At 42.8% G+C, this 16,546-nt stretch overlaps 1 protein-coding gene across 1 annotated transcript in view; it reads right to left on the bottom strand.

Moving 5' to 3' along the window:
• The window catches only part of CC2D2B (coiled-coil and C2 domain containing 2B), a 1,427,481-nt gene that overhangs the window by 85,441 nt on the left and 1,325,494 nt on the right, over positions 1–16,546 (bottom strand). Inside the window, 4 exon segments of the mRNA XM_085622020.1 lie at positions 10,365–10,478; positions 12,502–12,600; positions 14,293–14,493; positions 14,574–14,600. Coding sequence (XP_085478146.1) covers positions 10,365–10,478; positions 12,502–12,600; positions 14,293–14,493; positions 14,574–14,600 — 441 coding nt within the window.

The raw sequence follows: 16,546 nt of genomic DNA, 5'->3' as shown, positions 1-16,546 counted from the left end.
GAGGGGTGAGTCACTCTCCACACCCTGCTCAAGATGGCAATCAGTTGGACAGCAGTAACATTCGCCGCGATGCATGGTCCGTCCTCAGCCCAGCGTGAATCAGGGTAACCAGCCGGCGCCGCCGCTCCAGCCCAGAGCTCCGCCGCCGTCTCATGGGCCGCACAGGGTGTTCTCACGGTGGTGAGGGGGGCCCACCAGCACCTCCCCTGCAGTGGGGCCACCCCTCATTCACCTGGGAACATCGCTGGGGGTCAGGCGCTCTCTCGCCAAGGTCCCGTCTTCACCGGAGGTACCGCAAGCCCGCAGCCACTTGACACCACCCGGCTCTCAAGCGTACTGGGCGGTTATGGCAGTGTGGCGTTCAAACATCAGGGCTCAGCACCAGCTCCCTCAGGCAGTGCGAGGCGGCTCCTTCGCCAACAGGATAGAGGAGTAATGCACTGCCGGGACACCGCCGAGTCTCTCCACAGGCCGTCACGTACGTCGGTCCCCCAGCTTCGATGACGTGTAACTCGGTGAATATAAGGCACAGCTGACCGGGGAGAGGCGCATTCAGCCGCGGCGTGCTTCCTGCTGAGATATCTTTGATAGTTGCACCACATTGTCGGATAACTGCAGGATATTTCCAGGCTGTCATCCTGGCCTCAACAGAGCTCTTCCCTTATGCAGCCATCTTGGCAGACGCCAGGCCACGCCCCACTACGATTAGTGGCTATTCTTAATTACTATAATTAGTGTGATGTTGGGCCAGTTCAGGGGTTGATCCTGTGCTTGCACTTGCATTCGGTACTGTAAAGACGCGCTCACACTTTTATATGATTGCCCGACTGCGCCTATACTAGCCTTATATAGCAATTTATATACTGGATTTTATCAAAATGATTAGACTAGTGCTGTTAGTTGCCGCCCATTATTTCCTACTAACATAGCGGACCCTAAAAATAAAGGTTTTTTGTTGTAAGGTTCTAATAGGTTGAGCCCCCATATTGTACAGTTACAACCATTACTCTTTTTATTCTTAGATGCCTCTATTTTAAGCTGTGTCATTCCACATATCACTATGGAATGTTGTATATAGTAGTGATGAATTTGTAATTGTTTTATTCTGTGTCATGACCTTGTTTTACATATTTGTTCTATATATTATGTCAAGTTACACCTATGTATAGATGTGACCGGACCTGTCTTCTGGGTGTTTTTATGTGTTGTTACAAAATTGGCGAATAAAGTGTTATTGACTGACTGTTTGACTGACATAAGAGTTAAAAATGATCACCAAAAAATCACAAGGGCCCGCTTATGATGGCATGCAACATGGTTAGCTCTATGATGGAATACCCAACAACTGAAGATGCATACTACCCTCCGATTTTGATTGTTTTGTCATTAGGGTTTGTATTAATTGAGATGATGCACTATATTGCTGCAGGTGTTCACAACAGCACATGCTTGGCCTGAATTCAAAACAATTATGCCCTGCTAATATATAAGATTTAGAAATGGCTAACTTGACCCACCCATAGAGGATAGAAGAGGCAGGACAAAGAACTCGTACCGAAAAGCTGAAGGTGACAAAAAGAAATTTGATCTACCACAAAAGAGGAGGTCCTATTCAAGTAGATTGAAAGGGCCCTGTGAACATTCAGGGTATATAGTATGGATTGGTTGTCAGTTTCAGGATTTGGGGAACAGAAAGAGGACATCCTCCCAGCAATGAAAAAAAGTTGGAGCCTTAAGGAGGAAGGATGGGCTTGGCCTAAGGACATCTTTAGCTGAAAGAGTCTGAGAAATGAAGAACAAGAAAGCAAGGTGCCCAAGTCTCCAATTCTCCTGCCAGACCAAATGGGCACTTTGCAGAAGAAAATTGTAGATCTGAAGAAATTATATTCTTCAAAGGAGGTTCCTGGAGTTCTCAAAGGACCAGCTGGAGATTCCACAAGGGAACCAGAGAGTGAACCACTGGATTGCAGAAGAAAAACCTTCTAAGGAGATGAGAAGTAAAAGAAGCTGTAGACAATGTGTCAGGGCTGCGTAAGACTTGGATCACAGCCCATCATCTCCAGATTGTTAAGACTGCAAGCCCTAAATGAACACAATTTCTTATAAAATTCAGAATCCTGTTGGATACCAAGAGCAAGGGGAGAGACATTTTAAGGAATACCAAGGCTCAAGGCTCGTCCAATTTCTAATGCATGATTTTAAAAATGAGGTTCTTCTCAATTGCTGAATCCTTTCCGTAACTCAATTAGAACAGCTCTTACCAAACAGGTTCAGCTCTTAAATGCCAAACCCCCAGACTTAGGAGACTCAGCGACTCTGGAGACGAGAGGGGCAAACTTAATGGGGATGGATGAATGTGAAACTGCCAGAAGGGGGCTACGGTCCCATGGTCTAATGGACAATCCGGGAACCACAGAAAGAAGCGCTTAAAGTCCAGCACAGGGAAGAAATCTTTTGAATATTTCTGGACAGGGAAGAGGGTCTAGTAATATCCCTCAAATCTCTCCCCCAGAGTTAGTGCAGTCTTTTGCAGTAAAAGTGGAATACTCTGCAGTAGGACCGGAAGACATACAGTACATCAAGAAGAGGTGTTTGCTGAAAGTGCGTAAGGGGTTGACTAAGGAAATACACATGATAAGCTCATAAAACGATTTCCAATGCCCAGACATCTGTTATTGAGGCCTGCCACACGTCTCTGAATAGTAACAATCTTCCCCTAACTGGGGCCATCGAGACAGTCATATTTTTGGAGGGAGAGTAAGGGGAGGGTTGCCGAAGTGGAGGGGGACTGGAACCGGGATTTGTCATCAAGAGGGCCCCCGGCCAAATCCCTACCTTGAAAGGGCTGACCACCCCCTCTGTATGTTCCCGGGTTAAATGCCCTTTTGTATCCAAAACCACAACCCCTCGAGAAAGAGCGCACAGGAGCTATTAATTTCTTATACTTCACTGATTTCATTGCAAGATTTTGCAGTTGCCAGCTGAACACCTTTGCACTGCTGATAGGAAGCTTCATTAAAAAAAAAATTGTGTTGTATTGGTCTTCCAGGACTGCATCCATATGTGTCTGTGGGCTGCAATGGATGCCCCTGATGCTGCAGCAGAGACACATCAAATGATTAATATCCAACAGGAAGTGAACATGTTGTTCCATTAATGATAGAACTGTGGAGCAATGCCCTCCTTCTTGCACCTGATTTGCAAGCAACTGGAAATCCTTAAGGAGAGACTTTACTGTATAAGTAGTATATGCATTAACACGGATTGCAATGTTGTATACTTTATAAGCTCTTTTGACCATATTCTTGATCTTCTTGTCCACTGGAAATGCAGGTAGAGCATCCTCAGATATGACTGTTCCTTGAGTAGATAAGCTGGCCAGTAAATTATCCACCTTCATTGTGTCCATGAATTCCTCAGCATATTTCCTGATAGGATAGAGCTTCACAAGATACCTAGGAAAGGGCTGCTTCTCCACATCCTTCCATTTGTGCGACAAAACATTGCAAACAGCACTATGGAGAGGAAGGGACTCCATCTCAAAGTACTGACATTGGGAAAAAAAAATCCTCTCCACTTGAGGTGGGCAAAGAGGGAGGAGGTAAACCCAAATTGCTTCTGAGGTGTTGCATAATTTCTGCCAAATCACTGCCCTGAACTAAGCATCTCTTTACATTGTCTTCATCTGGATCAGCAGTCACATTGTCCACCTGCATTCTAGGGAATATACCAGGTATGAGTGATTTACTGGCTTCTAACTCTTTCTCAACAGCAGCATTAATCATCTGTTGAAAAGCCTCCATAGAAGGCGCAAATGCTGAGGACCCTGCAACCCCACTGAGGCAGTGTCCCCCGAAGAGCTTGCTCCCTCTATTGCTTTACTGGATAAAACTACATAGCCGGTGAAGCTTCCTACGAGTTACTAGGGAGAACGATCTCGAGTCTCGTGAGGAGATGTGAGGCTGCCATTTTTCAATCAGTCAGGAAACAGGTCTGGGTTAATAAATGTATTTAAAGAATACCGTTTTTCTTGTAAAGCCTGCACAGTTTTTAATAGATTTGAAATTAAAATTTGAATCAAATTTGAGGAAATGAGTGCTCCCACAAATGAATGTCACACAAGTCATACAAACGGTGAGCACTCGGCCCTGTTTGCCCCGCAAAATGGAGGGACCAATACCTGTAAATCTGAGGGTGCACAGACATAATATCGAGGTTATTTTATCGACCTACAGACATATTGAGTTGTAAATATCGGAGGGACAGAATATCGACATCAAGAATATCGGTGACCAGAATATCGACCTGAAGGTAAGAAATATTGTTTTTGTTAATATCGAAGTTTGTAATATCGTTTGCAAAAATATCGTTGTTAATAATATCAATGTTTATATTAGTGTTATGTATTTTAGTATATATTTTAGATGTATGTGTTCCGCATTTTTTGTTATGTTTTGTATTTTTTTTTAAATATATGTATTACATTTTTAGAAGTTAGCAATTTTTTTTAAAGTGCATTTTGCGTTTTAGTACCTTAGCGGGTTGTGGGTTTATAGGGGAATAGGGTGTGAAGTAATTTTATTATAGTAAATTAAATAGTAATTTTGGGAAATTATTAATTATTTTTAATTCAATTTTGTGTTTTAGTTCTGTAGCGGGTTGTGAGTTTATAGGGGAATAGGGTGGGAAGTAATTTCTTATAATTAAGTAATTATTAATTTGTATTTATTGGTATTGATAATTAATTGATTGTTAATTAATAATTGGTAATTAATTTGTATTAACTGATGAATTGATAATTATATTAATTGTGTTAATTGTTTTCGGAGCGGGTTGTGGGTTTATAGGGGAATAGGGTGGGAAGTAATTTATCATAATTACATAATTATTAATTTTTATTTAGTGGTATTGATAATTCATTGATTTTCAATGAATTATTAATTGGTAATTCATGTTTATTAATTGATTGATTGATAATTATAATAATTTTGTTAATTTTTATGTGGAGCGGGTTGTTGGTTTTTAGGGGAATAGGGTGGAAAGTAAATTAATTATAATAAAGTAATTATTAATTTTTATTTATTGGTATTGATAATTAATCTATTCTTCATTAATTTATTATTGGTAATTAATTTTTATTAATTGATTCATTATTTATTATATTAATTGTGTTAATTTATTTTAGGAGCGGGTTGTGGGTTTATAGGGGAATAGGGTGGGAAGTAATTTAATGTTATTAAAGTAATTATACATTTTTATTTATTGGTATTCATAATTAATTTATTGTTAATTAATGATTAATTCGTAATTTAGTTAAAAATAATATTTTAATTGATAAGCATGTTCATTTTAAACCTCTGCTATCCAACACTTTCCCTACAGTTATACCCTCTGGAGTGGGAATAGTAATTTTGACCCCTACGCTATCCAACACTTTCCCTACTGTTGCACTCTCTGGAGTGGGAACAGTAATTTTAACCCCTATGCTATCCAACACTTTCCCTTCCTTTGCCCTGATTGGAGTGGGAATAGTAATTTTTACCTCTTCCCTATCCAACACTTTCCCTACTGTTGCACTCTCTGGAGTGGGAATAGTAATTTTACCCATACGCTATCCAACACGTTCCTTACTGTTGCATTCATTGGAGTGGGAATTGTAATTTTTACCCTTTCGCTAGACTTTGGGGCAATGTTCCTTTTCACAGAGGTGGGGAGAAGTGGGACGCAACTCCTCCCTCTTCTTTCAGGACTTTCAGGACTTACCTTCTGCCTGATAGCTGATCGAGCCTACTCCTCCTTCACCTAGTGTGGTGGTGAACAGGCGTCTCAGCAGTCCAGCCCTAACTCGCTGTGGCGTTAGGGCCTCCACAGACCTTCATTATGGCCTCTCACCTTCGATGCGCAGTTCCTTCTGCAGTCGGGTGCCTTCAAACCTTCTGGGATAGATCAGGTGCGGAGTGGGCTCCCAATCACCTCCTTCACCCCCGGGGCTCTTCACATGCCCCGCGGGCTATCAGGCGCATCCTGCACCTGCTCGCAGGGGGTGCCCTCAACATGGGCAGCACTCTCCAAAGCACTCTCCCCCTTCAACCACCAGACAAGCTGGCTGCACCCGTGGGGTCAGCCCGCTCGTCGCCAATGTAATGGTGTAGGGCCCTAGACCCTCATGCATGGATAATCACAACACAGATAGTGAGTTAGTGGAACTGGCCAAGGGCACGTGCACCCGGCCCTTTTTATTGGCAGGGTCACATGTCCTGTGACGCTTGTGTTGGATGGGTGTGGGGTGGGGTGTAAGCCAGCCCTCTGGGAGTGGCTGGTGCTGACAACAACTAGAGCAGGTCACTACACTGTGCTAATATTGTATATTCTGTGAACAGCTGGTAATAGAAAGCGCTGCACCTGCAAAAAGATTCTACTTAGTGGTTAGAAGTTTTTTTATGCTATGGTGAGTTATTCTTTTGCCAATTCTTTGCATGAATCATTGTTTATTTATTTGCTAATTGATTGGACAAATTCATAAATTGCAGACCAAACCACTTATAACTAGAAAATACAATAAGCACCGTATGTGATAGCGTAAACAGCAGGTGTGTTTTTTATTAGCAGGATCCCTTTGTACCTATAATCCATTTCACTACTGGGACTGAACGTGTGACTTCTGGGAGCTATCACCATTTTATCAAGAAGATAAATAATTGGACTCTAAATCCAGCCCTTGCACCTTTCACCTAGGCAAACTGTTGATGTTGGTAGTTTCGTTTTACAGCATTTTAGAATAACACAGTTTTATCCCCAAAAGTAACTGAGGAGATGAGACAACCTATCCATTCTCAAGAGTCTTGTCAGGTTGAATTGTGGTAACTTAATCCTCTCTATGTATGATGGTGTGGTCAGAGTTTTGTATGCAGAGAGATTTCTAATAATTTGGATGGCCGCGTGGTCTTTCTCTATTTGGGTCTTGCTATGTATGACTTTAGAAACATGATTTCAACCACTTTTCCCATTACATGCATTGTAAATATCTTCCACTTAAAAGGACCTTTCTCAAAGTTACCACAAAGTCGTGCAAGTATATTATTATACTTTGTATCCACTATAGGGTCATTGATTACTGGCTCTAGATCATGCCTGATTTCTAATGTTTGGGGATAGGACTGGTTTTGTTCTTTGAAATATTTTCCAATTTGATCTTAGGGACCCATTAGGATGGCGGGCGGACTTTAGTCCGCCCGCCAACCTCACGGTGCTGGTACCGGCCGCCAGACGTGCAGCGGTCCCGCACCACCAATTAGGATGCGACCGCCACCCTGGCGGTTACATTCCGTATTTCCAACATTGCGGCGGGTGCTGCTGTAAGCCGCACCTACCGCAATGGTGAAAAGGCATGTTGTGCATTGCCATGCACAACGTGGCAAGCACCGCGCGGTGCCTGCCACCTTGTACATGGCAATGTGGAGGAGTACCATAGGTACCCCCCAAGTGCAGCCGCCCACCCCCCGGGGGCCTGCAACGGGCCCCCAAAGTGAATCCCCGCCAGCCTTCGCATGGCAGCATTGCCGCCATGGAAAGGCCTTGGTTCACACCCATCCTAATATGGATGGCAGTGCCTGCTAGGCACCGCCACCATATTAAGGCCCAATTCCACCCGGCCGGCAATCGGAACAAATACTGACCGGCGGAAAAGCGACGGAAGCACTTTGCGTCTGCCGCAATACCCCGCCATAATAATATGGCAGGGGGTAAATCAGGTTGAGATGGCGGGCGGGTCAGCGGTGGCGATCCGCCCACCATCATAATCACCCCCTTAATGTTGTAACCAGTTGTTTCTTCACTTTTATTGGCTTCATGATATCCCAGCTATAATCTGATCGGGTGAAAGCCGAAGTTTCTCTTTGTACATATCAGCTGATTTAGAGATCATTTGATCATAGAGAGCATCAGTGAGCAGTAAGGGTTGGTATGAGGCCAACCCCTGCGTTGTCTGTTAGTTTTAAGCATAGATAACATACAAAGTTAATGGTGTGTGATCATAGTTAAGGCTCCATGTTTTCCGTTTTTACAGATCAATACAGACAGAAAACCATTTATTTTCCTGTCTGTATTTATTTTTAAATGTTGATAAAAATGGAAATTGGGTTGTTTTTGAGTGATTCTAAATGCTGTCAATCATGACTGCCAGGCCAATAGCTGTGCAGATTGACAGGCAAGGGGATTAAAAAAATATAGGGATTTTAGTAAAGAGCCTTAAACAGCAGTAGATTTGCACAACCTTGATACTAAAAAGTGCATGTTTTACCATCTGAATGTGTATATATAATTGAAACCTGTCAGGCATTCTGGTACGAGAGCACTTTAACTGGTTAAATAAATGCCGAAATATACACATTTCATCTTCATTTTTTCAAAAACCCTAAAATAAATATGGATAAATACAGGCAAAATTAGCAAAAAATAAATATAGATAAATACAGACGGAAATGACAACAATATAAATACCATAAAACCGGGAGCCCTAACCATAGTACACAATAAATATGATGGATGTTCCAATTTATGATGAACAGAAATGAATCATTAAGGCATAAGATCTATGGGAAGACAATCAATATGTGTTTGTATCTCAAAGAGTAAACTAAATCAGTGTCAGACATTTATCCTCAGGATTTGTCCATCTGAGCATTTTCTGTTTTGAAATCTCTCTCTAGTTGAGGGTAGATAACAGCTTGAAGCACTTACAAAAAATATCAGTTTTAGGCATTTCTAAGTGGAGACTGTTCCAAACGATGGGATCATCAATGGTGGATTGTCGAATGAGAAATATATGTCCGAAGAGCTGGACACAAGGGTCGCCCACAACCCTGATTCCATTAGATATCAGGTATGGGCAAATTCTTTTACTGACCATGGTACCAGCCAGTGAGTTAGGAAACACAAAGGCGGGAAGTGTCTCAAAGAAGGGCTCACATACGGAGGAAGAAAAGTCCAATGGCATATAAAATCTTCACAGATAAAACAGCAATTAGTAGGTAGTAGGAGAAGTCGCAGCAGAAAGGCCTTTTGCATAGTGAAAAAGTTCTAGAACAAGAAAAATACCTAAAATTAACACAAATTCAAGAGGATCAACACTAATATCACTAAGGAAAAGGAAAACATCACACAGACAAAAATACACAAGCAAGGGAGAAACAAACATGCTGGCAAACAAATAATTGGAAGTGCTGCAATGCACCATAAGGGTGATCAGATGCTTTAAATACCAAAAACCTAGACCACCTACAAGGGAATTCCAAATTTTCCACAAACTCCAAAAGGTATCGGAATGGCCACAGGACGCACTGTCCTTCACAGCAGGATTTATTTGTGGTTAATTCTAAAATGGCAATCAGCCAACTACATATGTTCTCTTTATGACTATGGGCCTGATTCGGTATTTGGACCATGGATTTTCTAACCACAACAGTGGTGAGTTTACCTCTCCCTCCAAGGCAAAGGAGGAAAATCTTCCATATTTTAAGTTACCAACCTGGGTGGTGGAGATGTTTCCACCAAAGTGCTTAATTGCACATCTGAAAAGTCCTGTGGAGTAGAAATATTCTGGCAGAAAAACACCACTGCTTGTCAAGCTTTCCAACAGCAAATATTGTCAGTGTGAATGTACCCCAAAAGTCTGTGCACATTGTTAGAGGCCACAGATCTATTCTCCCTAATATGCTGAGAGCCTTTCTCAGAACCCTAGCAACACTCTGCTTACCTTTCCTTTGAAGTTTTCAACCCTTTCCATGGTGGTCATTCAGAGCCAAAGCTCCAGTAGATATCACTGTGGATCAGCCACTTTACATCGAGTTAGATCTGCTATCATTAATTTACCTCAACACATTTGTGAAGGAGATGACAGAGCTAGAGAAGTATCTGCAGGCAAGATATCTGCTTATTTCCAAATAAGGAAGATATGACATTGCATGTGTGAATGGTAAATATTCCCACATTACAGCAGATTATATGTTACCTCTCACCTCTAAATTAGGATCTGTGTATGATATGTAAAGCATAGGAAATATTGAGTGTTACTATATACATACCACATATGTAATACATGTTTATTAAGTAGATTAGGTTTTGAAGGAAGCCTGAGAAAAGTTATTTTACTGATCAAAAAATGCACAACATGGACTAACACTGAGGTTAATTACTTCACAGTACATAAAGAGTATCCATCAAATGCTGAAAGTAGCTACTTTAGAAAGGATTTGGAGATCGTTTTCACTTTAATAATAGCATTTGCTTGCTCCCTTCAAATTGCAACTATCCAGTAAGATGAAAATGTTATGAATTCAATTTCTTATAAACATCTTTTCACTTACTTCTAACATAGATGTTCCCAAAAGCACATAGGCTTTCTTTTTAAGAAACAAAAAGTAGTTGCACAAAAGTACTGCATGCTCTTCTTTGTTGCCCACAGCCCAACAGATGCTTTGCTGCAAAATGAAAACATTGAGAAGTTAGTAGTTAGTGTGTCCAAACAGATTTATCTTACCTTGCGCTGTCACTACTCTAAGGTATAACTAGTTTGAATTTTCTCCTGATATCAAGCGGCTTCACAGTAAAATATTATGAAGAGCTCTTCAATTCTGCTCTTTTATCAACACACAAATCTATCCTCACTTCTTAAGTGTACTGACACTTGAGTGCACAGAACATTCTTAATGATGATGCTAACTTCTGGTCAACAGATGGCTATAGTTAATAATCACAGTAATTATCTTAATATTTAAGTTATCTGAGGTAGATCTACTTACCAAGAAATGAAACCTTAACAACCTTAGACTCTACTACAATGGATTCTAAAGCTCACAACTGAAGCTGAGGAAAGTAGTTAATGAGTACAGGACGTAGGAAGGGAGAATCACAATTTTGGAATTATAGGCAAATAATCAGAGAACTATGCTCTCATTCTTTCTCCCCCTGTTGTTACACCACCTGAGAATAGAAATAAATTAAACGCATTGGCTTTCGCCCAACTCAAAGTCACAAACTACGTCTTGGAGAGCAATATCAGCTCCGCCTCGCAATTCACCGAGCCTCGTGTGTCACTCTGGACTCAAATCGGTTTCCCTTCTTGATTCAGGCTCTGGAATTAACGTCCTCTGGCTTTAGACTCTTTTCTTTCTTTAAACTCTTTTTTAAACTCCTTTCCTGCTTCTCTTATATCACATCTGCTCTACAAGGCATTTCATGGCAGTTTTTTGTTCTGCTCAGGCGTTGCTAAATTATTTTCAGTGTTCCTTTGTAATTTCCACTCATTTTGAATGTACTTCTATTTGCTACATGTTTCGATTTGTACAGAACTTAGGTGGAACGGCTCTATCAATACAATAAACTCAAAATGAAATTAGATGAAGTGAAGGTTTGGAGAGGTGCAGGCCGGGAGCTGTATGTGAGGGAAAGCTGCAAGCTAAGGGTGGCGCAGGGAGAGTTACGTCATGGAGAGGTTAAGGGAGAGATACAGGCTGGGAGAGGTGAGGGTGTAGGCTGGGACAGATGTAGGCACGGTAGCATCCCAGCCAGGAGAGGTCAGAGCAGGGAGTGCTAGGGGCAGGGAGAAGTAGGGCTCATGACCTTGTAGGACAGCCCATCCAAGCAATGGCAAAGCATGAAAACACACGAAAGCCAACGGGTGAGAAATGCGAGCCAGTGGGTTAGGGCGGCTGGCCCTAAGCCCATTTGTTCTCTAGACTGCATCTTACTGTACTTTTTTAAAGAATTCATGGCATGTGGTCGTCCAAACAGAGAAAGCTGTTCCTAACCATACCTACAAAAGGGCTCTGATTCGTAATTAATCAGAATCTGAAGCATGCTGCATACATCCGTGCTCTCATATGCAATGCTTTTATGATACACTAATGTCTATCTTGACATCACTCTACTTTTTAAGAGGCCTACAAACAGCATTTTCTCCTCCTACGATATTTGTAGTCTTCATTGATGAAGACATGGCCTTAATGGACGTATTCGTTCTTCAAGTGCTGTACCATGAAAGCGTGCAGACCTATCGGGGCCGGGGAGCAGGCACAGAGCAAAGATGCAAGCCTGCTCAACAGCAACATTGTGCCTTTGGCCGAGCATACACACTATCACAAACTAGGAGAGTGAGCTCGTGCTGTAGACGGTGCAGTATCCGCAGCTGTGTATTTTGGTGCTGGGGCTCCCCACCCTGCACTCCTATCCCTGTGGGACCAAGCTGTGGGGCACCAGCATGCAGCCCATAGCGCGTTGCAGTTTCTCCAATCATGTCACAGAAGAGCCTGGATGATTGTCCATCTATGCTCCTCAACACTCTAAGAAATAGTCAGGTAACATGGGGAGGTCTGTTGCGCCCAGTGCCTCTCGAATTGAGCAATTGTCTAGGCACGGGCGGCTCTCTGGGGATCTGTGATAGCTCAGAAATAAACCTTAAATATAAATGTACAGAATAGCATTAATATGCGTCATATAAGCTACCTCACATGTCATCCAGCAGGGGAAGTATTCAAAGGCTTCGCTAATTTCCATAATGTCAGCAAGACAAGGAATTAAAGACACAAATCGGGCTGTGAGTTCCTGTAAACACAATTAGAAATAAGATAATAAGTCATTAATCTCATATTTTCAAAGACGCAGACGGGCACAACTAATTGCCAAAAAATGTAATTTCAAGGGCTAAAGAGGCTAAGCATTACCACCATTACACCAGGAGTAGGAAGTCAGACGTGGGTATCACCATGCTATGGGTTTCTACAATATGCCAAGCATTTGCCACATTTGGCAAGGCCCAGCACTGTGCTACAGTGGTTGTCTGTCAGAAAATATTAGCTAATATATTGTCTGACAGAAATATAATGTCTTATGTCTGTTTGTATGATTTTGTATTTCTAAAGTGTGAGCCTAGCAGGCTAGCAACGGAGGGCCAGATGTACGACAGAAAATTGCATGCGCAAATGGGTTTGCGATCCTTTGCGCATGCAATTTTCCTCTGGGCCATGTAATAACACTATTTTGTGATTCACAAATAATCTGCGACTCACAAAATAGTGTTTTGCGAATCACTATTAGGAAGGGGCATTCCCTTCCTAATAGAGACTCACAAGCCATGTACGAATGTTTTTTTTACGAACCCAATTGCGGTCGAAAAACACTCGCAATTTACCGCCCTCTTCAAGAGGGTGGTAATGCAGTCGCAAATGGGAAGGGGTCTCCAGGGGACCCCTTTCCCTATGCAAATGCAGGGGAAAATATTTTTTAGGGGCAGGCAGTGGTCCCAGGGACTCCTTTAAGGAAAACGGGCTGCATTTTTAAAAATAAAACTGTTTTATTGAATAGCAGTCCCAGACATGGATGTCTGCTGAGCCCAGCAGGCCACCATCCCTGGGAGGGCCAGCCATTCCCAATGGGGTTGCAAATTGCGAGTGCCTCATTAATGTTCATGAGGCTCGCATTTTGCGACCACATTGGGAATCGCAATCAGTGTCTCTGACACTGTTGTACATTGTAAATTGCGAGTCGCAATTTGCGATTTGCAATCAAGTGCAAATTGCGAGTCGCGATTTACACTGGTCATACATCTGGCCTGGAGTGCTGTACAGGGGTTAACTGCAGTGGGAATACACAGGGGGTAGGGGCCCTGAATATTGTCTACAAAACATTGTCCAATTGGCTGTAGACTTAATTTTATTTACTCTAATGGGACAATAGTTTTGTATATGGGACACAATATTGTCAGATGGCATTTTGAGTCTAATATTCTGATGCCATACAACTAGGCATGGGCAGTATCGTACCGTAGATGCACACATTAAGTTAGGAATAATTACCACTATGCCAAGGATTATCATCATAGTGCCTCGGCCAGAATTATGGCACAAATAATTACCACCATGCCATTATTGTCCACCATCTTCATGCCGGTCCCAACAATGTTGAACATTCAGCATAGTGCCAGAGGAGTGTCCAATCACAACAGAGATGGACCCAAAGTGGGGGAGGAGAGGTCATCAGAGAGGTCAAATTAGTGGCTACTTCCAGGCTCAGGGACAGAAGGACTAGATACACTTGCACATCAAACAGTGACCTGATTCCTGCACACTTAGTAAATTGTAGCTTAATAAAAAAAAAGTGTCCATAGGAGCTCTGGAGCAACCCATAGTGCAACGGGAGAACCACCTATCAGGACGCATGTATAAATGGGGTATAATCAAAAAACATTTTTAACAATCCTTTTCAAGTTTAAATTGGGAACATGTGTTTTTCACTCACACAAGTTAATTGTAGATCATTTTTATGGATGGCTAGATTTTCTGGTGGGTTAATCGCCTTAATATATTTTGTTACAAGCATACTTTGTCCTTCAGTGCTAAAAACAGTGGTTATGATCCTTCTTTGCGGGAACAACTCCTTACAACATCTTCGAAAACTGTATGCAATTTGCAGAAGTTTGTCATCTTCATGATCTGTAGACTACAAGCATGGGATAAATCAATGTAAAGTATTTTCATATCCTATAGAAGTGTGAGTTTCATAAAGCACAGAATACTCACTGTCCAAAACAAATCGTCTTCACTGTCCTGAAACAAAGACAAATCCGAAATTAATCTTTCTGATTTAACATATATGTAAAATCGACACATAATGTCTTTGTATATAATGACATTTTATGATTCTGGATTAGGGGGAGCAGAAGAAGATTTACTTGATGAGAGGGTAGTGCTTAGATGGAGTGGAAGGATCCACCCCCTTGTAGGGCACCACTTTCACCTAGGCCTGAGGATTCTGGTCCACACAAGCATTATCTTGCTTCTGAGTGTGACATCGTAGAACAGGAAATAATATGGTGTGTGGTCACTATCATATTTAACAAAAACTTGGACTTCTCGCTACACTGCTCTCTTTTTGAACCCAATAGCAAGTGGACCTCAGGACTCACTTATCTGGTTTGGATTAATAGTTTTAAATCAACTAGTATTCATTCCCAAACCGTGGTTTGGCCTCATTTTAAGATTACATCGACCTGGAGGTGTACACTCAAAAACCCACCCTCATGCACTATCCACTGGGGAGGAGACAGTTCAGTGGCCTCTAGTGTGATCAAAAGGTCTAGAATGTAGAATCACCAACACAAAAGTGAATTCTTATTTGTCTGCGCTGCCTTTTTCTTTTAGGGTCGGGGAAGAGGGGTGGAGGGGGGCAGCTTAAAATCTCCCTGACTAGTGCCTAATTATTCCAGCTTTAAGGATATGGCAAATGTCCCTGATAGCTTGTTTTCAATTGTTTCTGTTTCATAAATGGCTCCAAATTGGCATAGATTTGCATGCCTCCTATGAGTAAAAATGTATTTATTTAAGCTTGGACTTTGGCAAAGTTGGAAGGCTAGGAATACCGAATTATCACATTTGTGGCCAGTCAGAGATCAGGATGGAAAGGTCATTCAGAAGGAGCGTCATTTTAGTGATAAACATAGATTACCCCCAGGTCCTTTCAGTCCTCATCCCATTAATTACTAACAGAGATAACCATCTCCACGACAGAAAAAAAGAACAGAGGAATGCCCCAAAAATATACACCAAGGACGACACCCCAACCACAAACCCGGGGGTGGCGCAAACATCGATCAACCCCCCGGACCCCAGAACCAACAGGCGGGACAAGAGCAGTGGGACACGGAGGCACCCAGAAAACTGGGAGAGAGGATACCCCCTACCAAACAACCAGTCAACAAACCGGCCCGGAGGTGAAAGGACAACAGCAAGGAGCCACCCCAAGCGAGTCCCAACCCCAGCACAGAAGAGCCAAGACAAAAGCCCACAACAGCCCCAGAACAACAGGAGAGGAAGACAACCACCGGCTCAGAGCCCCAGGCCAAAAAGAAGGGTAGGAAAACAAGCACCATGCCTGGATCACAAGAACAGGAGAGAGAAACAGGGCGGCCCACAAGCCCAACTGGGCCGATGTCCCCAAAGGCACCCGATAAGCCAGCTGAGAGAACCACAGACCCACCAGCAGAAACAAGAGGCCCCAAAACGGCACCCCAACAGTCCCAGAAGAGAGACAACGGGCCCATGAGCATCAACCAGTGCCCCAATCAAGCCAAAGAGGCAACCAAAAGTGCAGTGAGCCAGGGCAGAAGCAAATCAGCCTGCACTGGCATGCCAAAACCACAGCCCAGCCTGCAACTGGAGACAGTAGGTGCAGAGCAGAGGCCAAAGGAAAGGGCAAGGAGGCCGGCACGGTCCCCAGACATGCCAGGCACAGAACCGCCGGACCATCAAGGGGCCCAGAAGAACCCCCACCCAAGCATGGTGCCAAAAAGAGAAAGGGAAGCCTGAAAGGCCCACAGACAGAGACCTAAAAGGTGACCACCAAGGCCCCAACAGCCAGAGCCAGATGCAACCCGGAGATGAGCCCCCCAGAACCAGGAAGCCCCCAAACCAGAAGATATAGGCAGAGAATGCACCACCAACCCAACCGGCACAGGACAACGAGGGTTCACAAAGCAACAGCGAGGCCACCAAAA

The sequence above is a fragment of the Triturus cristatus genome, chromosome 1_2 (assembly GCF_964204655.1).
Source record: "Triturus cristatus chromosome 1_2, aTriCri1.1, whole genome shotgun sequence".
In the NCBI taxonomy this organism is placed as follows: Eukaryota; Metazoa; Chordata; class Amphibia; order Caudata; family Salamandridae; genus Triturus; species Triturus cristatus.
Note: the sequence above shows the minus strand (reverse complement) of the source record. Positions and strands in the feature narration are given on the sequence as shown.